Here is a 24,607-nt window from a genome sequence, read left to right as displayed (position 1 = left end):
GGATTTCTCAAAATTTAAGAAGGAATCACCATTCAGATGGCAAATGCAAGCAATAAGATACCTAGGTATACAAATTAATAAAAATCTCGGCCATCTATATAAACTCAATTATTATCCACTAATGAAAAAATTACAGGACGATTTAGAGCATTGGAAAGATTTACCACTAACACTAATAGGAAGGATAAACTGTATTAAAATGAACATTTTCACAAGGAAAATGTATTGGCATTGCCAATACACCTGACAGAGAAATTCTTCAAGGAGTTAAAGAAAATAATAAGGAAATTTTTATGGAAAGGGGGGAAACCGAGGATAGCACTAGATAAATTAACAGAATGGTATAAACAAGGAGGCTTACAACTGCCAAACTTTAAAATTATAGAGCCGCACAATTAAGGTTTTTATCAAACAAGAGAAAAGCCAGATTGGACTAGATTAGAACTAGATAAAATAGGGGAAAAGATACCTGAACATATATTATATAAATGGGATGAAAAATTGGTACAATGTAGGAGTTCTCCAGTATTACATCATCTCCTCAATATTTGGAAGAAGATTCATGTAGAAAGGAATAAAACAAATTACCAATTACCAAAACTAATATTGATGCAAAATCAGTTACTCCCTTTTACAATAGATAACCTTTCCTTTAGAGAATGGGAGAAAAAAGGGATCAAAAGAATAGAAAATTGTTTTTCAGGAAATAGATTATTATCCTTTGAACAAATGAAGGATAAATATAATATAACTCAAGATACAGTGTTGGCATATTACCAACTGAGATCCTACTTGAAGGACAAATTAGGAAGCAGTCAGAGGTTACCAGAGGGAAGTAACTTTGAATATGTAATTACAGATACAATGATAATCAAAATATTTATAACAAATATGTATATTAAAATGCAAGAAAAGGAGAATGAGGAAACAAATGGTAAAACTAAACAAAAATGGGAACAAGATTTAAATATAAAGATAAAGACGGAAACATGGGAGAAGTTATGCTCTGGAACGATGAGAAATACAATAAACACAAGGTTACGTATGATACAACATAACTGGATACACAGGCTATACATTACACCTCAAAAGTTAAATAAATGGGACCCAACAGTATTTAACAGATGTTTTCGTTGTAAAATAGAAATGAGAACAACAATTCATGCAATCTGGACATGTGAGAAAGTAGAAAAATTTTGGGAAGATCTAAACCAGATATTAAATAAAATTACAGAAAACAATATACCAAAAAACTGAGAGATCTTCCTCCTAAGTAACATAGAAAACAAAGAATTTGGACTTGATTTGGATGGTGCATAAAAAAGATTTGTTAAGATAGCTCTAGCCGTACGTAGCAAAAAAATGTATTATGTCAACCTGGAAATTAGAAGATAATTTGAGAATACAACAATGGTATATAGAAATGAATAAATGTATTCCATTAGAAAAAATAACATATAATTTAAGAAATAATATTGAAATATTTGAACAAATATGGGAGCCATACATGAAACACAATAGAGAAAACCTACCGGGGACATCTACCACCTAAAATAATGAAAGGAGAAGGAAATGAAAAGAATTGACTCAGTGGAATTTCTTGTTTATTTTTATTGAATGACAACATTGTTTGACTGGTTTAATGTATCTTAGATTTTGTACTTTAAATGAATGGGGGGGGGGAGGTAGGGAGGGTGGGATGGGAGGAGGGGGGGGTAGAAAATGACACTGTATATATTTGAAAAGGAAAATGTATGTATCATGGTCAATGTGGTTTATGGTGTGAAAAATAAAAAAAAATTTTAAAAAGGCTGAAGAGGTGCCTTGATGTGCCACTGAATATTGGCCATCTGGCAGGAGGCCCATGTACGTGCCCATTGAGCGATGCGTTTTCTTAGTCCTTGCCATACATATTTATTTGATATGAGCTTGACTGACATTCTGATGGATGGATGAGACAAGCCGTGTATCTGGTCGATAAGACATTGCCTTCATGATGCCGGAATCAATGGTCGAGGGTAGCCCAAAGGCACGTCACAAAGAGTTGGGCCGTCCTGTTGTGGTGCCACCCGTTGTATGTCCGGGTTACTAATGGCCGTACTATATGTCTGAATATCAGGGTCTATGGCCTGTGCACTGGCCAATTCAGAAATATCGATTCCACCCTGAATATGATATATAGTAGGTCTGGACAGCATATCCGCGACGAGATTGTTCGTCGTGAATTCTGAAACATATGATAAGTGACACTGCTGTCTTGCCAACCATGGATCGTTATTTTGCTGAAGGCAAAAATGAGTGGCTTATGATCCGTAAACAGAGTGAAGTGGCGATCTTTCAAAATATATCGTCAGTGCCGTGTGGCAAGGTTCAATGCCAACAGTTCCTGATCAAATGTACTACATTTCACTTCCGCTTGCCTTAAATGCCTGCTGAAGAGAGGGTTGATAATGGCCATTGACGTACTGCTCAAGAACCACACCCACGGACATACTCGAGGCATCCCAGTGCCAAGGTAGCCTCAGGTTTGGGATGGACAAACATTGCTGCCTTGGCCAATGCTTCTTTGGCAGTCGCAAACGCAACTTTCGCCTCTGATGTCCAGGTAACGTCCTTGTGCTAAGTGGAGACAATCTGGAACCGTGGCTGAAGAATGTGAGCAGCTGCTGGAATAAACTGGTGATAGAGTTTGTCAGGTCCAGAAATTTCTCCAGTTCCTTAACCGCGGTAGGTTTGGAAAAAGCACGGACTGCATTCACCTTGTGACACCATTGTGACAGTAGACTCAGGCTTCGGCTGAATCTTGCAGTCGTGGTCACCAATTGGAGTGGCTACTATGGTAGATCTAATACGGTAGAAGTAATACAAAAAACACATGCCAGACTAGTCAACTGAAGACTAGTTTATTCAGGGTTTACAGGCTTCTTTTATATACTGCATGTCCCGGGCTCTACAGGACAAGGCGGGATGTCACTATGAGATTGCTGTCGATCCACGGGACCGGCAGGTTTAAATGTAGCCTTCTAAGTGTCCCGCGCCTTCCAGCAGGAGACTCAATAGCTCAACGTGCCGTTCCTCTGAACTCAGTATCTCTTGCATGCGGTGAGTATGCAGCGTCCGTTTTATGGTTCTGCATACCCGCAGAACCGCACCGGCGACAGTTCACGTTGCCGTGCTGTGCGCCCACTCGGCCCACTACAATAATATGTATATATACACACACACACACACATATATATATATTATACATATATATGTATTTATCATGTGGCGGTGCACATCTCTGTGAGCGAATCGGCCCCAGCGCTGGCGGGGCAGCTGCAGAAGATGGCTCCGTCAAGGCTTACTCATTGCCTCGTCTCTTAGGCCACTGTTTGGACCCTGGGCCACGTGAATACATTACCACTGCGCGGGGAAGAACTCCCATTGGCCTTAAAGGAGCATGCGCGAAATTCAAATAAACAGATCTCCTGGAAACCCCACCTAGTTCAGTAGTGTGTTTCTGTGTTGTAGCAGCCACTACATTGGTGACCCCGCAGAGCCCAGACATTGTCTGGTCTCCCAACATGGATTCATTGGCAATCAGTGCTGTCTCTGTGAAGCTCCTCCCCTTTTGGACCCATGGGCCGCGCACGTGGTTCGGGCAGGTGGAGACGCAGTTTCATCTGAGGCAGATCACCTCGGACTCCACCATGTTCTACCATGTGGTGAGCATCCTCGATGAGGAAAGGGTGGCCAGTGTGGATGACCTGATCGACGATCCTCCTGAGGAGGGCATGTATATCACCCTCAAAACCCTCCTCCTTGGCACCTTTTGTCTCTCCTGTTGGCAGCGTGCGGCCAGTCTGATGCATCTCGATGGTCTGGGGTACAGAGCCCCGTCCGCCTTAATGGATGAGATGCTCGCACTGGCAGAAGGTCACAAACCCTGTCTGATGTTTGGGCAAGCCTTCCTCAAACAAATGCCGGATGACATTCAGCTCCTACTTGTGGATGAGGACTTCTCGGACCCCAGGAAGGTCTCAGCCCGCACCGACATGCTGTGGCAAACTAAACAAGAAAATGAGGCCACCATGAACCAGGTCACCTGCCCTAGACCCAGCCGACCACATCCCGCCCCCAGACTGAAGACAGAGGAGCACCAATCCACCTGGTGCTTCTATCACCAACACTGGGGAGCCCAAGCCCGCAAATGCCGCCAACCCTGCTCATACACATATACACACGCGCTGATGGCTGCGACAGCTAGCCACAAAAACAGCCTCTTACACGTGATAGATAAGACTAATGGTCAGTGTTTCCTGGTGAACACCAGAGCAGAGTTGAGCGTGATGCCCCCGACTGCCCTTGAGTCCCTTATGAGAGCACGAGGCCCCACCCTGCGGGCAGCGAACGGTACCGACATAAAGACCTTCGGCACACAGACTGTTCAGGTACACCTTGGGCAGGATAAATACCGCTGGAAGTTCCGACTTGCCACCGTGAGAACTGCGCTGTTAGGAGCAGACTTCCTCCGAGTGCACAGCCTGCTGATTGACCTAAAGAGCAAGAGGCTTATGCAAGCCCTTACCTTCCAGACCCTCTAACTCGAGCCATCCAAATGCACAGCCCGGTGATAGCAACCGTTTGCATGTCCAGGGACAAGAACTCCCGCATCCTTGATGAGTTCCACGCCATCTTATGACCATAGTTCACCGCCACTGTGCCTCAGCATGGTGTCCACCACCACATCGCCATGCAAGGCCCTCCACTCCACACCAAGGCCAGATGACTGCCGCCGGAGAAGCTGCAGTTAGGGAGCTTGGCATAGTCCGCAGGTCGGACAGCTCCTGGGCCTCTCTCCTGCTCATGGTCCCAAAGACCTCCGAGGGTTGGTGCCTGTGCAGGGACTAACGCTTACTCAATGTCGCAACCACGCCTGACCGATTCCCCATCTCCCACATCCAGGACTTCACGGCCAACTTGCACGGCGCCAAGGTTTTCTCTAAGGTTGACTTAGTCAGGGGCTACCACCAGATCCCCGTACACCCCAACGACATTGGCAAAACTGCCATCATCACCCCGTTCAGCCTTTTCGAATTCCTTCGGATGCCTTTTGGGCTGAAGAATGCAGCCGAAACCTTTCAGCGGCTCATGGACACAGTGGACAGCGACTTGGATTTAGTGTTCATCTACCTTGATGACATCCTCATCGCCAGTCGAGATCACAATGAGCACAAGTCCCATCTCCACACACTGTTCGCCCGCCTGGCTGAATTCAGCCTCACCGTCAATGTGGCCAAATGTCAGTTCGCAAAGGAGTCGCTAGAGTTCTTGGGCCATACTATCACCATGGATGGGGCAGCACCATCACAAGACAAGATCAAGGCCATACAACAGGCCAGACACCCTCAAAGGCCTGCAAGAGTTCACCAGGATGGCCAATTTCTACCACCGTTTCATCCCAGGGGCCACATGCATAATGCGCCCACTGTTTGCCCTGATCTCCACTAAACAAAAGACGCTGAAGTGGTCGACAGAGGCCGAGACAGCCTTCGCGCAGACCAAGGCCGCCCACCCACAACCCAACGCCCACACAGCACTCTTGGTGGACGCGTCTGCCTCAGTCATCAGGGGCATCCTTGAACAAGAGGTCAATGGGCAGTGGTGTCCCCTGACGTTCTTCAGCTGGCACCTCCGACCACCCGAGTGAAACTACAGTGTGTTTGACAGGGAGCTCCTGGCCTTGTACCTCTCGATCAGGCACTTCCACTACTTCCTGGAGGGCAGACCATTCACCGCCTTCATGGACCATAAGCCGCTCGCTTAGGCCCTCGCCATGGCTAAGGATCCCTGGTTGGCGCGCCAGCAGTTACATCTTTCCTACATCTCGGAGTTCACCACCGACATCCGACACCGGGCGAGTAAGGACATTATCATTGTTGACTCGCTTTCCAGATTGACCATCTGCAACTTGTCCCCCAGCCTGAACAACGTCCAATTAGCTCAGGTCCAGAGGGACAATGAGGAGACGCAAGCCTTCTGAACTGCCATCACCGGCCTGCAGCTCGAGGACCTGAAGCTGCCAGGCAGCCACAACATGGTCCTGTGTGATGTTTCGACTGGCACGCTGCGACCAGTAGTCCCCCCGCAGTGGAGGCAGTTAGTATTCTGGGCAATCCATGACCTGGCCCACCCCTCAGTCAAGACATCGGTACACATGGTGGCAGAACGTTTCGTCTGGCACTGGTTAAAAAAAACAAGTTGCCCAGATGGCGAGGAACTGTACGCATTGCCAAGCATCGAAAGTCCAGCGCCATGTCAGAGCCCTGATATAGCATTTTGATCCTCCAGCCAGGAGGTTTGACCACATCCATTGATATAGTGGGCCCCCTACTGGTGCCCTGGGATGCCCATTACCTCCTGACTGTGGTCGACCAGATGACGAGGTGGCTGGAAGCCATCTTCATCAGGGACAATTCTGCCAAGACCTGTGCAAGAGTCCTGCTCGCTAAATGGGTCGCCTGTTTTGGCATTCCAGCCCACATGATCAGTGACAGGGGTGCCCAGTTCACCTCCGCCCTCTGAGTGCATCTGGCAAACCGCTTGGGGGATCAAACTCCACCACACCACTGTCTACCATCCTCAAGCGAATGGACTCGTATAACATTTCCACCAACACCTCAAGGTGGCTCTTATGACACGACTAAAAGGATTCAACTGGACAGATGAGCTGCAGTGGGTCCTGCTTGGCATTTGAATGGCTCCGAAAGAAGACCTCCAGGTTTCAGCCGCGGAACTCTCCTACGGTGCACTGCTGTCGCTACCAGAGAGTTTGTCAGAACAGGCGCCAAACCTAAAGGTGAGACCCTGGCTCTTCTTGTGGACCTCCGCAACAGGCTTGCTTCACTGTGTAATGTATATCTTAAATATACATTACATACACCTGTGCTTAGTATTAGAGGGGGGATTTTGTAGTTTGAGTTGTTAAGTAGGTTAAGTAATAAGTTAAAGTTTAATTCTATTTTATTGTTCAATTATAATTAAAAACTATTTTTGTTTAAGTAACCCTACCGACCCACCATGGCAAGCACCCGGCGAACATCCCCAAAGAGCTGGCCTCAGCAGAGTTCATATTCGTCCACATGGCCCACACCCAGCCCCTCTGCAGCGCCCGTTCGAGGGCCCATACAAGGTTTTCCATCGATCAGGAAAGACTTTCACTCTGGACAGTGGGGTCAGGGAGGAATTTTTCACAGTCGATTGACTGAAGTGGGCGCACGTGGACTTAAACCAGCCCGTGCAGAAGACCCAATCTAGACGCGGGACGCGTAAGCCGGTTTTAAGGAGCAGGCGAAGATGGTGCTGTCAGGGCTTGTTCATTGCCTCGTGGCTTACGCCACAGCTTGTGCCCTGGGCCACGTGATGACGTTACTGCTGCGTGGGGGCAAAACTCTCGTTGGCCTTAAAAGGGCGCGTGCAAAATTTAAATAAACAGTTCTACTGGAAACCCCATCTAGTCTAGTGGTGTGTTTGTGTTCTAGCAGCCTCTACACACAATTAATATACACATATAGATACACACACATATATACATTTAACACATGTATATAGATATACACATGTATATATATGTATATATATGTGTGTATATGTATGTATATCTATATATGATTGTATATCTATATATGTATGTATTGTGACAGAGCATTTAGAGGTGGTTTGGGAGGAATTGTTAAGAGTATTTTGCACACACACATTTTAAAACACAGAATATTTGCAGGACTTTTGCAGAATGCTTTTTGCAGAAGGCAATAAAGTATGGAGAGTTGCTTGCCTGGGAGAGCATGTGATCTTTGCAGGCAGGGGAGAAGTTTTGCTCTAAGAGAGAGGGTGTGAAACACAGAGACAGAAATCAATTGGCAAACTTTGGAAAGCTGCCTGGTCAACGGAGAAGACTGGTCATCAGCAAGACTGATTGAGAAGGAATCAGTTGAGGATGTCCTGGAAAAGGAATGTCTCTGAAAACCAGCAAGAACTCTTCTGAGTGGTAACCATTTGCCTGTTAAGCACCAAAGACTGGTGAACTTTGTTAATGCTAACTTCTGTGTACAGTAAAAGAATTGCCTGCAACCAGTGAGATTGGACTGTGATCCAAAGAACTTTTCTAATATTAAATATACATTACACACACCTGCGCATAGTATTAGAAGGGGGATTTCGTAGTCTGTGTAGTTAAGTAGGTTAAGTAATAAGTTGAAGTTTAATTCTGATTTATTGTTCAATTATTATTAAAAATTATTTTTGTTTAAGTAACCCTGTGTTGTGGTGCATATCTATTACTTTTGGTTTTTGGGGTCCACTGGACTCTGTAACAGTATGTATATACCGAAAGAGATATGTGTGTGTGTGTGTCTATATATGTGTGTGTATGTGTGTATTAGTGACTATTAAACAAGAAAATTTGCAGATGTTGGGATCGAGTGTAGTACAGAAACTTTCTTCAGCACACGTGTATGCTGCATTGCAAATGGCGAACTCTTCCTCTTGCATTGCCACTGGAGGGAGATCACCTTTCCCCTCGAAATGGAGGTCGCAGTTTGCTTAAAAAAACAGCAATGCAATTTTAAGAGCCGGCATTTCCCCATGAAAACGTAGAGCCTTGTGTTTTGCGGAACATTCCTTCATCCACGAGTAAAAGTTCGTGGCGCACTTGGGACTTCACACCCAAGGTGTGCAGGTTTCCTCGGTGCAATTGTGCTGGACCTCTCGAATGGCTCTTTACCCGTGTTCTGGGAATCCGGACTGTTCTGGAGACTTCATTCATTCGAACAAAGGGCGTTCATTCCTTCCACACAACGAACTCCCAGAACTGCTGAGGTTTCCTTGACGAGGACTTTCACATTGAAGTTCAAAGCAAGGCTTCCCACGTTTCAAGAGAAGCCTGTAGCCGGCACAACTGAAAACTCGACGGCACCAACACCCAATGCTATCAATCACGGAAACAGTCTGCCTTGATAAAAGATGGCGGAGGCCGGTGCTCTCCCTTCCGATTGGTGCGCGGCTGCGTGATGTATTTCCGAGCTTGTCATTTCAATATTCTCACTTCCGCCGGTTTCGCGCCATATTTCGGTATGAATGAGCAACGGAGGATGCGTCCGGAGAGAAAAGCTGCGGACCAGGCACAGGAGCAAGGTGATGGGGCAGCTGCACCGGCCGGCGCAAGGGGGGGGGGGGGAGGGAAAGTGGGGGGGGGAGGGAAAAGGGGTCGCTGTACCGGCCGGCCGGCGCGGGAGGGGGCAGGTTTAGGTTGTGTGAAGGGAAACCGGGGACGGGGCCAGTGACAGGGGGACGGGGCCGGTGACAGGGGGAGGGGCGGGGGACAGGGGGAGGGGCGGGTGACGGGGGGAGAAAGACCCCCTGGGGCGACCCGGGGGGGGAAGGAGCAACCCGGGGGGGAAGGAGCAACCCGGGGGGGGGAGGAGCAACCCGGGGGGGGGAGGAGCAACCCGGGGGGGGAGGAGCAACCCGGGGGGGGAGGAGCAACCCGGGGGGGGGGAGAGGAGCAACCCGGGGGGGGGAGGAGCAACCCGGGGGGGGGAAGGAGCAACCCGGGGGGGGGAAGGAGCAACCCGGGGGGGGGGGGAAGGAGCAACCGGGGGGGGGGAAAGGAGCAACCGGGGGGGGGAAAGGAGCAACCGGGGGGGGGAAAAGGAGCAACCGGGGGGGGGAAAAGGAGCAACCGGGGGGGGGGAAGGAGCAACCGGGGGGGGGGGAAGGAGCAACCCGGGGGGGGGGATGGAGCAACCCGGGGGGGGGGGGAAGGAGCAACCCGGGGGGGGGGGAAGGAGCAACCCGGGGGGGGGGGAAGGAGCAACCCGGGGGGGGGGGGAAGGAGCAACCCGGGGGGGGGGGGAAGGAGCAACCGGGGGGGGGGGAAGGAGCAACCCGGGGGGGGGAGGAGCAACCCGGGGGGGAGGAGCAACCCGGGGGGGGAGGAGCAACCCGGGGGGGGGAGGAGCAACCCGGGGGGGGAGGAGCAACCCGGGGGGGGAGGAGCAACCCGGGGGGGGAGGAGCAACCCGGGGGGGGGGAGAGGAGCAACCCGGGGGGGGGAGGAGCAACCCGGGGGGGGGGGGAAGGAGCAACCGGGGGGGGGGGAAAGGAGCAACCGGGGGGGGGAGTAAAAGAAGGAGTATCAATGGGTAAAATGGGGAGATCTCTGTGTTAACGTCTTGTTGCTTACTCTCAATCCTGACCTTCCTGATCTTGGATTGCACAGTTGGATGATGTGTTTAAATGTGATTCAAAAGTGGGGACTTGGTTAATCACAGGAAGTTTGACTTATGTGACCTATGACCCCACAATGAGCTCATTCCGTAAAATTCCTGGTATTGAGATGTAAAATATGGCCATTCATGTTTTAAAGTATTTGTCTCCCATCTGAATAAAATCTATATTGACAGCTGATTTGTGTAATAGATATATTTAAATTGCATTAAGTATCATTGGGCATATTAAATGCAATAATGAATGCCTAGCAGTGAAGACATTAGGCCTTCAAGCTGCCGTATAAATGGAGTTAACTGGGCAATTTGCCCAGTTAGCGCCCCACTCATGCGGCAGCTTGAAAGGGTCAGTGCAGTCGGTCCACATCCAACCAGGTCCCTGATCTACCTCAGAGGTAGTCGGGGAACCCAGTTAACCCAGTTAACTAGGTCGTGTCTGCCAGTGACTTGAAAATGAAAATGGCTGATCCAGTTACTCCTGTGATGTCAGCGCTTGTGTGCTGGTGTCACAGGGAAACCCCTGGCTAAAGTGTTGCCGCGATCGAGGAGGGAGGGGTCACTGCCATGATTGGGGGGTGGGGAGAGGGGTCGCTGCCGCGATTGGGGGGTGGGGAGAGGGGTCGCTGCCGCGAATGGGTGGGGGTTGGGGGTTGGAGGGGAGAGGGGCCAGTGCTGTGGTGGGGGGGGGAGGGAGGGAGGGAGAGAGAGAGAGAGAGAGAGAGTGTAGGGTGCCACAAACTGCTGCTGCTGTGAACACCACTTTGGTTCGCAGTGACAACTTAAAGTTTGTGGCAGTGGGATGTTGCTTGAGTGGGGGTGGCGTGGTTGGTGTTGATTGATGGTGGAGGTGGTGATTAACTGTGGGTGGTGACTAACAAGCGGGGGAAGATTGTGAGTGCGTGACGCATCACTTACTGCATCATCACAGGGGCGAGAATCCCCCTTAAAATGCTGGGTTGGCGATTTAACGGGTTGCTTTTCCCCTGCAGTTTAAAAGGTACTCTAGCACCTTTGCCCCAGTAATCGCACCTGGGTCCCAGGAGGGCTACCTCAGGTGCTGCAGTTTGAAAGAGCCGACTGACTGAATATTTGACAAGCAAGAGTCTGAGGCAACACATGGACAGCTGTTCTGTTTGATCTAGTCATGTAATGCAAACTTATAGAGAGCAACATACTTCAAATTGGGAGACAATTGATTTTTTTTTCTTACTGATTCATTGAAAACTGTTAGATGAAGCCCTTCAACTAATGGATAACTGTCTGAAAATACATCAAAGCATTGCAGCTAACTTGTGATGTTGCAACCTTCTGACTGACAGTAGAATTTATTTCCTGTGACATGGCACTGAAATACAGATTTGAATGGATTTGCCAGCAGTGAACCCTGCACAATCTTGATACTTAAAGCTTGTTGTGCCTTCAATCTTCCTCTGCAGTGTGCAACAGGAAAGTCTTTGAAAGTACGGCTTCCTAAGATTTCCTTCTCCATGGGTACACAGCTCCATATCTCTGCAGCCCATCGAGCATTAAGGGGAGAGTTGGATTTCCAAGTGATTGCTCAATACTTCCAGCCAGAGCTATTGTAACCAAGCATATTTGAAATTTAGTCAGTTTGTAGCTCGCACCCATAAGGCTACCCAGAAAGTATGGCTCTGGGGGTTGCGTGGAAAGGTCACTTCTGTTACTCTTGTTAGTGTTTTAGCGATGTGACGGAATGGTCTTACCTTTGCACGTGACTAGGTAGACTATAGAAAGGTTCCTATTTTAATGCCACATCTAAAGCACATTTCAGAGATTTCAGAATTTGATTTATGTAGTTTTTGTGGTGTGAGATATAATTGATGTAGAAAATTGTATTGAATCTCTCTTTTTTCTCTTTTCTCTCTCTCTCACACACACAGCTTTCTTGCAAGAAGGATTTTAATTGAATGAAGCAGTGAAAGGTTCAGTTCGACAAATCATATTTGTTCAAAGGACTTGAATAGTCCTTCCTCGTAACAATCCTCAATATGCCTAATGTTTAGAATTCTATTGCCCAAATTAATGGGTAATAATTCATTCCTGCACAGTGGCACAGTTTGACTCCTTTATAAAATTATGTTCATATCGGAAGATCTTACAAACCTGCGCCATGACACTACTCTCCCCATGCTTCACCCATCCCCTTCTTTGCCATCCCTGTAGTGGTGTCTGCAGATGATGGGATTGTGGTGCTGGAAAAACTCAGCAGGGCACGCAGCATCTACAGGAATCGGTCCATAGGGTAACCAATATTTCGGGCCTAAGCCCTTTGTCAAGGTATGAGCATATATAAAAGTGCTGGAGAAACTGTAGTGGTACTAGGATTGTCAATTTATTTGGAAGGTTTCATTGTTAATCAAATTGAACTTCAGGGTTCAGTCATAAAGGACAGAACTTGTACAAAATTTGGCTGAACGTTCACTCAGATCCAGGTGGACCTGAATGCCTCAACACTGCAGCTTATTTATTCCATCGCCTTGATAAAGGACCCCTCTTTGTGCCAAAAGTCCAGTTCTTGTATATTGATTGTATTTACTGTTTCAGATGATGCATCCTCTTGTGGCTTGGCAGCGACACGTTCAAGACGCGATCGCAAAGAGAAAGGAGGACGACTAGCAGCACTGGAATGCTTAAAGAAGGCCAAGGCTGGCGAGAAAATAAAATATGAGGTAAAGCAGCCCACTTCACGTTTTGTGAAGTTTCGGCCATGGTCAAATATGAACCAAAAATCTGATCATTCAACTTTTGCAGCACTTAGTGGGAACTAACTAAAGTAAACAAATTCATGAGATTAATGTCATCTACTTAGTTGGAAATTGGTGGATCATTACTGCAGTTAAAACAGGAATGCTGGAGGAACTCAGCTGATCTCGCAGTGGGCATAGAAGGTAAAGACACAATGTTTGGGACAAAGACAGTTATTTCCCCCTTTATTTACCCCAGTACTGCACAGTTTTAAATTTATAGTCACGTAATTCACGTGATTAAAGTGCACATTCCAGATTTTATTCAAGGTTATTTGTACACATTTTGATTGGACCATGTAGAAATTACAGCACTTTTTAGACATAGTTCCCCCATTTCAGGGCACAATAATGTTTGGGACATTTGACTTCATAAGTTGTTGTGAGTACTCAGATATGTTTAGTTGCTTCATTGGTGGAGGTATAAGAGAGCTAGGCTTGCTTCTGAGCTTTTGATCACCTCTGTAGTTGCCATTTTTCAACACGAGGACCACAGTTGTGCCAAGGAGAGTAAAAAAAATCCACTATGAGGCTGAAAAACAAGAATAAAACACCCAAACCTGAGGATTACCAAAATAAACTGTTTAGAACATCATTAAGAAGAGGGAGTGTACTTATGAGCTCAGTAATCACAAAGGAACAGGTAGGCTAAGGAAGATCTCCACTGCTGGTCAGTAATCACAAAGGAACAGATAGGCTAAGGAAGATCTCCACTGCTGGTGACAGAAGAATTCTCATCATAATGAAGAAAAATCCCCAAACAACTGTGCAACAGATCAGAAACATTCTTCAGGAGGCAGGTGTGGATGTGTCAATGACCACTGTCTGCAGAAGACTTCATGAACAGAAATACAAGGGCTACACTGCAAGATGCAAACCATTAGTTAGCCACAGAAACAGGATGGCCAGATTACAGTTTGCCAAGAAGTATTTAAAAGAGCCTGCTGAAGAAAAAACTTAGGGGGACAAGTCCCTGAAACAAGCAGAAGCTGAAGATGGCTGCAGTAGAGGCCTGGCAGAGCATCATCAGCGCCTGGTGATGTTTATGAATCACAGACAGTCATTACATGCATGTGCAACAATGTACTAAATGTGACTACTTTAATATACAAACCATTGCCTTGTCCCAAATATTATGGTGCCTTGAAATGAGGGGACTGCAAGTGCTATAATTTCTATATGGTCAAACCAAAATGTATACAAATAACCTTGATTAAAATCTGGAATGTGCACTTTAATCACACGTGAATTGTTTGATTATAAATGTAAAACTGGAGCACTGAAAATAAAAGAAAAAGTGTCCCAAATCTTATGGAGGGCACTGTATTACTGACATTTTGGGTCTGAGCCCTCCCTCAAGGTCTGAGTGAAAAAAGTCAGGTGTCTGAATTCAGGGCTGGGGAAAGAAAGGGAGGGGAAGGAGTACAGACCAACAGACAAAAGGTGTTAATTGTTCTTGCCGTTAAGTAGTTGTGTCAGGATTTGTATCCCAGAGAGTCCACTTTCAGAATGTCAAGGAGCAAAATTATAGATGAAGCTGAACTGACAGGACAGTAATCTTTGGATGGATTCCATTGTCACACTGGACAAAGATTTCCTTTGTCATTCCTGTATAAGGTTGACGGGAATGTGCATCTAATGATAAGACCATTGGTAAGTTGAATACCTCCCGACAAATATGAATCACACAAATCAATTTTGGAATATTCTCTGCAGAATAATAATTTTTAATGAATTCAGCTTGATCTACATAAATCAAAGATGGTAAATATTTTGCCAATCTATTAACTAGAACCTTCGTTACAATCTTATAATCAACATTTAACAAAGAGATCTATAAGAATCTTAGTTATGTGAGAAGGTAAAAATTCAGCTTGATCTACATAAATCAAAGATGGTAAATATTTTGCCAATCTATTAGCTAGAACCTTCGTTACAATCTTATAATCAACATTTAACAAAGAGATCTATAAGAATCTTAGTTACGTGAGAAGGTAAAACCTTTTTGGATGCGACTTAAAAAAAATTTTTACAAGATTTTTTAAAGTAACATTTTCAATGGGACCATCAATATTTTTGTTAGGTAATATTAAAAGGATATGTTTGGAATTGAGGTGTATTAGATTTCAAATTGCATTTTTGAGAGTAGCAGTAGCGAGAAAATGTATTGCGATTACTCGGGGAAAAATGAAATTGATTTGAATTTACATAGGTGGCATATGGAGTTGAGATCTTGTATACCATTGGGAAAAAATAATGTATCATTTAAGTGATCATTACCTTTTTATTGGAAAGTTTGGAGCCCCTATTTAGATTATACGAGTAAAATTTTGAATTCTTCGGCCATGCTGTAGTGGTGTTGCTCCAATCCACGGTAATTAATTATATTATTGTAGTTTATATCTCTTTTTGAGGGGGGTTAGATTAGATGGGTTGGGGAGGTTTGCGGGATGGTATATAGGAGAGGATGGTGTAGTGGGGGAGGGTTGTCATGATAGTAGGGTGTGGTAGGCAGGTTTTTGGGTTATATATCATGACAATATATTTTTTTTTCTACTGTATGTATCAAGGTTTTAAAATTTTAAATAAAATATTCAAATCAAAAAGAGAATGTGTCTGATTCCTGGAGGACTGGGCCCAGGGAAGTTCTTGTAGATGGCATGGGCTTCAGCTAAGCAGTGGGGTATCCTTGCGCAATGTGTAAGTGGGGTAAGAGGAAGAGAAACAAAAAAGAACAATTAGGAAAGATAAAACCATCTGCAGTATTGAAACAAAGGAGAATGACACCAACTGAGCCTGGAATACGAGGAAACAATTATTTGGTTCAAAAATGTGTGCAATGTAAGAAATTAGAAATGCAAATTAGAAGCATCAGTTTAATTTAAAGGGTGTTATTAAGTAGCCACAACATGGACCTAATTATAGTGTATGCATGGTTGTGAGCTATATATTCGAAGCAAGAGTATTTTTAGAGAAGATGGGGGGAGCTTGAATCGAAGGGAGATTGGAAAATGGATGTGACGGTGCATGCAGTTGGGCAGAGGAAGTATAGCTTGAGTGAAAGCTCAGGAAAGAACATGAGATTCTGATGGAATTTTTTTGTATATCCCCTCCCCCCCCCCCCCAGTGGTAATGATGTAATGGGAAATAGAGAAGATAAGTAAAGTATGAAGCAAAAATAATGTCTTTCAATGTATTTTTAGAAATACTGTGGTCCCCCTTATCTGCAGTTTCAGTTACCCCTGGTCAACTGTAGTCCGAAACTGATCCCCCTGCCCGCGCTCTCCCCACGCCGGTCCCCCTGCCCGCGCTCTCCCCACGCCGGTCCCCCTGTAATATGTATCAGTTAAAAATAAACTAACATCTGCCAATAAATAGTGCTCATTTAGAAAAAAGAAAGTGACACAAGATTTAATTAACACAACTTTGGAAATCCTGGTCTTAAACAGTAGGCGCGTGGCTCATCCAAACTCAACTGCAGCATAACACGTGCTTGTGCAAGGTTAACAACCGTCATCCAGAGTTAATCAATGCTTCTAAAAACAAAACATTATTTTCTTCCTGTGAGCTACTCGTGGCAGAAAATTAAATTCTGGACCATTTTTTGACAAACCCAGACTACAGACATTAGGAGCAATCTTGCCTCACATTCCACACCCAGGAATTGAGCACAAAATCTTCACCAATACTGCAGGGCAATGGCAAGATAATGCAGTCAGGGAGTCGAGATTCTAAATACGCAGGCCCTGCAAACCTCGGGTTAAGTTCAAGATGCACATGACAGTTTGAGTTACTACAATCATAAAGCATAAACTTATCTACTTATGGATACATATTTTTTAATTTTGCATTTGACTATGGTCTAAAATTTTTTAAATAAAATATTCAAAAAAATGCACGGCTGAGAATAGCAGGAGAGAAATTGGAATTACATTCGCTGCTCGTCGTCATTTAAAACCTTGTGCATTGAAAAACATACAGTAGATTCCCCCTTATCCACAGAAGATATGTTGCAAGACCCCAGCAGATGCCTAAAACTGTGAATAGTACTGAATCCTATACAAGGTATGCGCCACATGATGCGTTCTGTGAAATTAGACATCATGTGATACGGACATTGTGCAAACATAAATCAATATGGGATACTGTAGTGTACCTATAAACTGTTTTATTTCTAAGTAGGGATCAGTGTGGCGACTGACACAGCACTGTGGGGAGAGCGCGGGCAGGGGGACCGGCGTGGGGAGAGCGCGGGCAGGGGGACCGGCGTGGGGAGAGCGCGGGCAGGGGGACCGGCGTGGGGAGAGCGCGGGCAGGGGGACCGGCGTGGGGAGAGCGCGGGCAGGGGGACCGGCGTGGGGAGAGCGCGGGCAGGGGGACCGGCGTGGGGAGAGCGCGGGCAGGGGGACCGGCGTGGGGAGAGCGCGGGCAGGGGGACCGGCGTGGGGAGAGCGCGGGCAGGGGGACCGGCGTGGGGAGAGCGCGGGCAGGGGGACCGGCGTGGGGAGAGCGCGGGCAGGGGGACCGGCGTGGGGAGAGCGCGGGCAGGGGGACCGGCGTGGGGAGAGCGCGGGCAGGGGGACCGGCGTGGGGAGAGCGCGGGCAGGGGGACCGGCGTGGGGAGAGCGCGGGCAGGGGGACCGGCGTGGGGAGAGCGCGGGCAGGGGGACCGGCGTGGGGAGAGCGCGGGCAGGGGGACCGGCGTGGGGAGAGCGCGGGCAGGGGGACCGGCGCGGGGAGAGCGCGGGCAGGGGGATCAGTTTCGGACTACAGTTGACCAGGGGTAACTGAAACTGCAGATAAGGGGGACCACAGTATTTCTAAAAATACATTGAAAGACATTATTTTTGCTTCATACTTTACTTATCTCTATTTCACCCAACACCAATCAGGAGCCTTCTCTTACAAAGTTGTTTGTTATTAGGTCTCCACTGGATGGGTCAAGGACAGATGATCACATTTGGTGAAATCCACCTTTTTTGCATTTTGAATAATGTCAAATCCTTGTTTTTCTTTTCCAGGTTGAAAAGATTTCAAATGTATATGATGAACTTGATGAAGATGAGTACTCCAAACTTGTATGTGAACGACAGGACGATGACTGGATCATTGACGATGGTACATAATCCAATTCCATCAACATGTGGTGGGGGGGGGGAGCATGTGGCAAAGGCACATGGAAATTGTTTCTGTAAATATTTGTGAGTTGTTACGAAGCTGTTGACAGTTTGTTAATGGTTTACTTGTACTTGCCAGATGGAATTGGTTACGTGGAAGATGGGCGAGAAATTTTCGATGATGATTTGTCAGAAGATGTCTTTGATAATAAATCCAAAGGTAAGAATTTGCTATTTGGACCCAAAGATTCTGGAAATATTCAAAAATGGGAAGGGAGTGGGGGGGGGGGGGGGGTGGTGGATTGTGAGAGAGGAATAATGAATGTTTTAGGGTGATGACCTTCCCTCAGAATTGAAGAAGGTTAGAGTCATCCATGGTCTTCAAGATTGAGGGGCATAGATAGGGTGGGCAAACAGTGCCTTTTTCCAAGGACGATAATAGTAAATATCAGAGGACACCTGTTTAAGGCGCGTGGAGGAAAGTTCAGGGGAGATGTCAGAGGTAAGTTTATTACTCAGACTGTGGTGGGTGCCTGGATTTCATTGCTGGAGATGATGGTGGTGGAGGAGGCTGGTACAATTGTGATATTAAAAGACTCCTAGGTTGGCACACATGAATGTAAGAAAAGTATAAGGTTATGCATGTGAGATCGGGAAAATTGTGGAGTAGGTTTCCGTTGGTTAGGCTAATATTGTAGGCTGAAGGGCCTGTACTGTGACGACACTGTTGAAATGCTCTGTTCATTGACCTAGTCTATTGTTTCTGTAATTTCATATTTCTGTTTTTTTTTGTTGGCTTTCTTTCTGTTAAAGTTTTTAAATTTTTAAAAAATTTATTGTACCATAAATCATATCATTAATAATATTTACATGTGTTCATCATTAAAATATACACAGTGACATTTCCTTTTCTGTTAAAGTTGACATGGAACTGTACGATACAGGAACAGGCTTATAATGCCATGTGTCTGTGCTGAACATGATGTCCAAATCAAACTGATGCTTGCACCTGATGGATATCCCTCTTGTCCCCTTCATATTAATGCGTCTAACTGGAAGCTTCCTCAAAGCTACTATTGGAGCTGCTTCTACCACCCCTGACAGCCCATTCCAGGCACCCGTCACTTACTGTGCAGAGTCATTTTATAAATCAATTTTATTTTGTGTTGATTGTTGATCATATCTTTAAATTTTAATAAAACAACTTTATGTTGCAATATCTGTATTCTGTCCACATGACCTGTTCCTGTGGATAAAGGAAAACCCAAAACAAATAAAGAGAAGAAAAGTGTGAAGAATTTGGTGTCAAAACCCAACAACATTAAATCCATGTTTTTGGCCAGCTCGTCAAAGAAGAAAGCTGAGGTATGGGATAATCTCTTCATTTCTATTTTAATGTCATTTTTAAAAAAAATAAATGTTTAAATTTAGACGTGCAACACAATAACAGGCCCTTCTGGCCCACAAGCCCATACCGCCCAAATATACTGATTGACCAACAAGTCCTGTATGTTTTTTTTTGGAGTGTGGGAGGAAACCTACGCAGACATGCAGAGGATGTACAATTCCTTGCACACAGTCAGGTTGCTGACACTGTGATCTCATTGCACTAACTGCTCTTTCTCAGAAGTAAGCTTTGTTGGTAGCACTCAAATTTATGAACTGTTCCTAAATGGCCTCTTGAAAATGGGAGTGAAATGATGAAATTCACTGCTTCTATTCCTGTCCTAGTAAAGCTGCTCCCACAGTGCTGTTGGGGAGGAAGGTTTGAGGACTTGAATGGAGCTAAGACAGGATGGTTGTATACAGTTGAGGGGAATGTGCAAGTGGTGGTGTTCCATGTATTTCCTGGCTTGTTCCTTGATTGAGGGTATGGGAGGAAAGGGTTCTGTCCACTGAAATCATGTTTTCTATTTGTTCTGATTAAAATTAATTTTTATCCTCTTGGCCTTTTGGAAAACTGCTCACAAACCTATTCTTGACAGGGTGCTAAAAGTTTTTTTAAAAATTCTTTATTTTTCACACTATGAACCATACTGATCAAACTACACACAAACATTTCCCTCTTGTCATTTTCTCCCCTTTTCCCCTCTCCCTTCCCTCCCTCCTTCACCCTCCCCACCCACTCAACGTTTATTAAACAATGTCATCACACAATGAAAATAAAGAAGAAATTTGTGTCATCTACTTTTACATACTGGGTCAGTTCATTTCGACTTCTTCTTCTGTCATTTTAGGGGGTGGAGGTCCACGGTAGGTCTTCTCAGTTGTGTTCTATGTACGTTCCCAAATTTGTTCGAATACTGTGATGTTATTTCTTAAATTATATGTTATTTTTTCCAATGGAATACATTTATTCATTTCTCTGTACCATTGCTGTATTCTCAGGCTATCTTCTAATTTCCAGGTTGACATAATACATTTTTTTGCGACAGCTAAGGCTATCATAATAAATCTCTTTTGTGCTTCATCCAAATAGAGTCCAAGTTCTTTACTTCTTATATTACTTCTTATATTACTTAGAAGAAAGATCTCTGGATTTTTTGGTATGTTGCTTTTTGCGATTTTTATTTAATACCTGATTTAGATCTTCCCAAAACTTTTCCACTTTCTCACATGCCCAAATTGCATGTTCTGTTGTTCCTTTTTCCTTCTTACAGTGAAAACATCTGTCTGATACTGTTGGATCCCATTTATTTAACTTTTGGGGTGTGGTGTATAGCCTGTGTAACCAATTATATTGTATCATGCGTAACCTCGTGTTTATTGTATTTCTCATAGTTCCGGAGCATAGCTTTTCCCATGTTTCATTCTTTATCTTTATGTTTAGATCTTGTTCCCATTTTTGTTTGGGTTTACAGCTTGTTTCCTCATTCTCTTTCTCTTGCAGTTTGATGTATCATTGTGTCTGTAATCACATATTCAAAATTGCTTCATTCTGGTAACCTCAGCCTGCTTCCCAATTTGTCCTTCAAGTAGGTTTTCAGTTGGTGGTATGCAAACATTGTACCGTGAGTTATACCATACTTGCACTTCATTTGTTCAAAAGATAATAATTTATTTCCCGAAAAACAATTTTCTATTCTTTTGATCCCTTTCCTCTTCCATTCTCTAAAGGAAGGGTTATCTATTGTGAAGGGGATTAGTTGATTTTGCATCAATATTAATTTTTGTAGTTGATAATTTGTTTTATTCCTTTCTACGTGAATCTTCTTCCAAATGTTGAGCAGATGGTGCAGTACTGGTGAATTCCTATGTTGCACCAGCTTTTCATCCCTCTTGTATAGTACATGTTCAGGTACCTTCTCCCCAATTTTATCTAGCTCTAATCTGGTCCGATCTGGTTTTTCCTTTGTTTGATAAAAATCTGATAGGTATCTTAATTGTGCTGCTCTATAATAATTGTTAAAGTTTGGTAGCTATAAGCCCCCTTGTTTGTACCATTCTGTTAATTTATCTAGCGTTATCCTCGGTTTCCCCCCTTTCCATAAGAATTTCCTTATTATTTTCTTTAGCTCCTTGAAGAATTTCTCTGTTAGGTGAATTGGCAACGATTGGAATAGGTATTGTATCCTTGGGAAGATATTCATTTTAATGCAATTTACCCTTCCTATCAGTGTTAGTGGTAAATCTTTCCAATGTCCTAAGTCATCTTGTTGTTTCTTCATTAATGGCTGATAATTTAATTTGTATAGATGGCCTAGATTATTATCTAGTTGAATACCTCGGTATCAGATTGCTTATGTTTGCCATTTAAATGGTGGTTCTTTCTTAAACTTTGTGAAATCTGCATTATTCATTGGCATTGCTTCATTTTTTTATGTAATTCTTTTATTGATAATTCTGATTCTGTTAAGTATACTATGACATTATCTGCAAATAGACTGATTTTATATTCCTTCTCTTATTTTTATCCCTCTTAATTTTATTTTCTGTTCTTATCAGTTCTGCCAATGGTTCTATAGCTAACGCGAACAGTGAGGGAGATAGTGGACATCCCTGCCTAGTTGACCTGCTTAATTTAAATTGGTCCCTTATATAATGCTTTAATCCAATTAATATATTTCTCTGGTAGGTTGAACCTCTGTAGTACTTTGAATAAATAATTCCATTCTACTCTGTCAAAGGCTTTCTCTGGGTCTAAGGCAACCGCCACTGTTGGCGTCTTGTTTCTTTGTACTGCATGGATTAAGTTAATGAACTTACAGATATTATCCATTGTTCGTCTTTTCTTAATAAATCCAGTTTGATCTAGTTTTACTATTTTTGGTACACAGTCGGCCAATAGTTTAGCTATTATCTTATAATCTGTGTTGAGTAGAGATATTGGTCTATACGATGCTGGTGTTAGTGGATCTTTCCCCGTCTTTGTATGACGGTAATTATTGTTGTTTTGCATGAATCTGGCATGTTTTGTGTTTCTTCAATCTGGTTCATTACTTCCAGGAGAGGAGGAATTAATAAGTCTTTAAATGTTTTATAGAATTCTATTGGGAGTCCGTACTCTCCTGGCGTTTTATTGTTCGGTAGATTTTTTAATATATCCTATATTTCAAATGATTTTATTAATTTATTTTGCTCCTCTTCTTGCAATTTCGGTAGTTAAATTTTAGCTAGAAACTCATCTATTTTATCTTCTTTCCCTTCATTCTCAGTTCGATATAATTGCTCGTAGAATTCCTTGAAGTTTTCATTGATCTCCATTGGATTATATGTAATTTGTTTGTCCTTTTTCCTTGATGACAATACAGTTCTTTTAGTTTGTTCTGTCTTAAGCTGCCAAGCTAGTATTTTGTGCGTTTTTTCTCCTAGCTCATAATACTTCTGTTTTGTCTTCATTATGTTCTTCTCCACCTTGTATGTTTGTAGCATTTCATATTTTATTTTTTTGTCCGCCAATTCTCTTTTCTTTGTTGTATCTTCCCTTTTTGCTAATTCTTTTTCTGTAGGTGCTTAAAAGTTTTGAAGTGTTATTTGATTAAGATGAGTTTTAATCTCTTTTTTGGGAAGCTGTTTAAAAACCTATTTTTGGCAGAATGGTGAAGGTAATGAAGCGGTAACCCTTTCTGGTCTGAATGGTGATGATTCAGATAGCAATGCACATTTACTGAAGGCGGCACGGTTAGCACGATGCTGTTTCAGCATCACCGACCCAGGTTCAAATCTGGCTCTGTCTGAAAGGAGTTTGTACGTGTGCCTTTGTGGGTTTCCTCTGGGTTCCTCCCACCCTCAAAACATACAGGAGTTGGAGGTTATTTGGCGGATTTGCTCGTGGGCTGGATGGGCCTGTTACCGTGCTGCGTCTAAATTAAAAATACACAATGTGTTGGATTCTGATTGCCTTTCAGGGATCTTTCAGGGATCTCCTTCCTGCACTACCACAAGCTTTTAATCATTCTTTTACTCTGCATACTCTTGGAATGTGAGATTTTCTTTTGGTGAAGGCAGAAATTTGCTGAAATTATTTGTGCCTTGAATGCTTTTCTTTAGTGGAACCTGAGTAACTTAAGTCCGCATCCATGGGGGTGCATTCAGCGATTAATTAAAGATTAAACAACTTCATTCAATTACATCCAACCATGTTAGAGACCAAACATCTCTCTCAGATTAAACTTTTGAGTTTTGACTGAGATCTATTACTGACCTCATTGCAGGTGAGAAATATTTGAGGCTTGGTTCCAAGGATGGAACCTCCAAGCTGATTGACAGCAATGAGTTTGGTTCTACCCATGGCCTCATTTAGGAGGACTGGTTTCTCAATCCAGGTATTGCCGTCTAGAAATCTCCATGAAACCATCCAGAACGAATCTCTCTCCATCACCTGCCCATTTCGATAATTTAGCTCTTGCTGTTATCTTGAATATCAGATCATGTGTAAGTTGACTCATTATTCTAGTCTTTTGAGCCACTGGTAATGGAATTCATCAGATCACACTTTCCAGTATATTGGACCCTTTCCAGTTTGCCTACCATCCAAACTAGTCCACAGATGATGCTGTAGCTTTACCCTGCACTCTGCTCTGATCCACCTTATAGGCCAGGCTATTGTTAAATGCTGAGCTGAAGTCCATTAATGTGATCATACCTCAGAGGCTGCTAGATAAACTGTCCTCACTGAGACTTGTTACCCCTCAATGCAACTGGATTCTGAACTTCTTGACCGAAAGACCACAGTCAGTCTGGTTGGCAGTCCCATCACCCTGAGCACTGGTGCACCTCAGGCCTGTGTGCTCAGCCCACTACTGTTCACCGTGCTGACAAACAACTGCACTACCAGATTCAGTTTCAAACCGAATCATCAAGTCTGCAAATGATAGAGCTGGACTTGGCTTCATTCGCAATGATTACAGAGAGGAAGTTGGGAGGCTCGTAAAATGGTGAGAGAACTTGAAGCTTACTGTGGATAAGGCAAAGATGATGATTATGGGCTTCAGGAGGTTGAAGGTCGACCACTCTT

At 44.3% G+C, this 24,607-nt stretch overlaps 1 protein-coding gene across 3 annotated transcripts in view; it reads left to right on the top strand.

The window, feature by feature from the left end:
- The first annotated feature begins 9,102 nt into the window (after window positions 1–9,102).
- Window positions 9,103–24,607, top strand: part of pola1 (polymerase (DNA directed), alpha 1) — a 382,614-nt gene continuing 367,109 nt past the window's right edge. Inside the window, exons 1-5 of one of the 3 annotated variants that reach the window (XM_069890180.1) lie at window positions 9,103–9,174; window positions 12,834–12,958; window positions 18,055–18,151; window positions 18,290–18,370; window positions 19,409–19,515. In XM_069890180.1, coding sequence (XP_069746281.1) covers window positions 9,114–9,174; window positions 12,834–12,958; window positions 18,055–18,151; window positions 18,290–18,370; window positions 19,409–19,515 — 471 coding nt within the window. In that variant the 5' untranslated portion in view covers window positions 9,103–9,113. Of the gene's footprint in view, window positions 9,175–10,522; window positions 10,664–11,000; window positions 11,266–12,833; window positions 12,959–18,054; window positions 18,152–18,289; window positions 18,371–19,408; window positions 19,516–24,607 lie in introns of those variants that run through there. The other 2 variants (XM_069890179.1, XM_069890181.1) reach the window with 2 other exon arrangements.

This window comes from Narcine bancroftii, chromosome 7 (assembly GCF_036971445.1).
Source record: "Narcine bancroftii isolate sNarBan1 chromosome 7, sNarBan1.hap1, whole genome shotgun sequence".
NCBI lineage: Eukaryota > Metazoa > Chordata > Chondrichthyes > Torpediniformes > Narcinidae > Narcine > Narcine bancroftii.
This window is presented reverse-complemented; position numbering and strand designations above follow the sequence as displayed.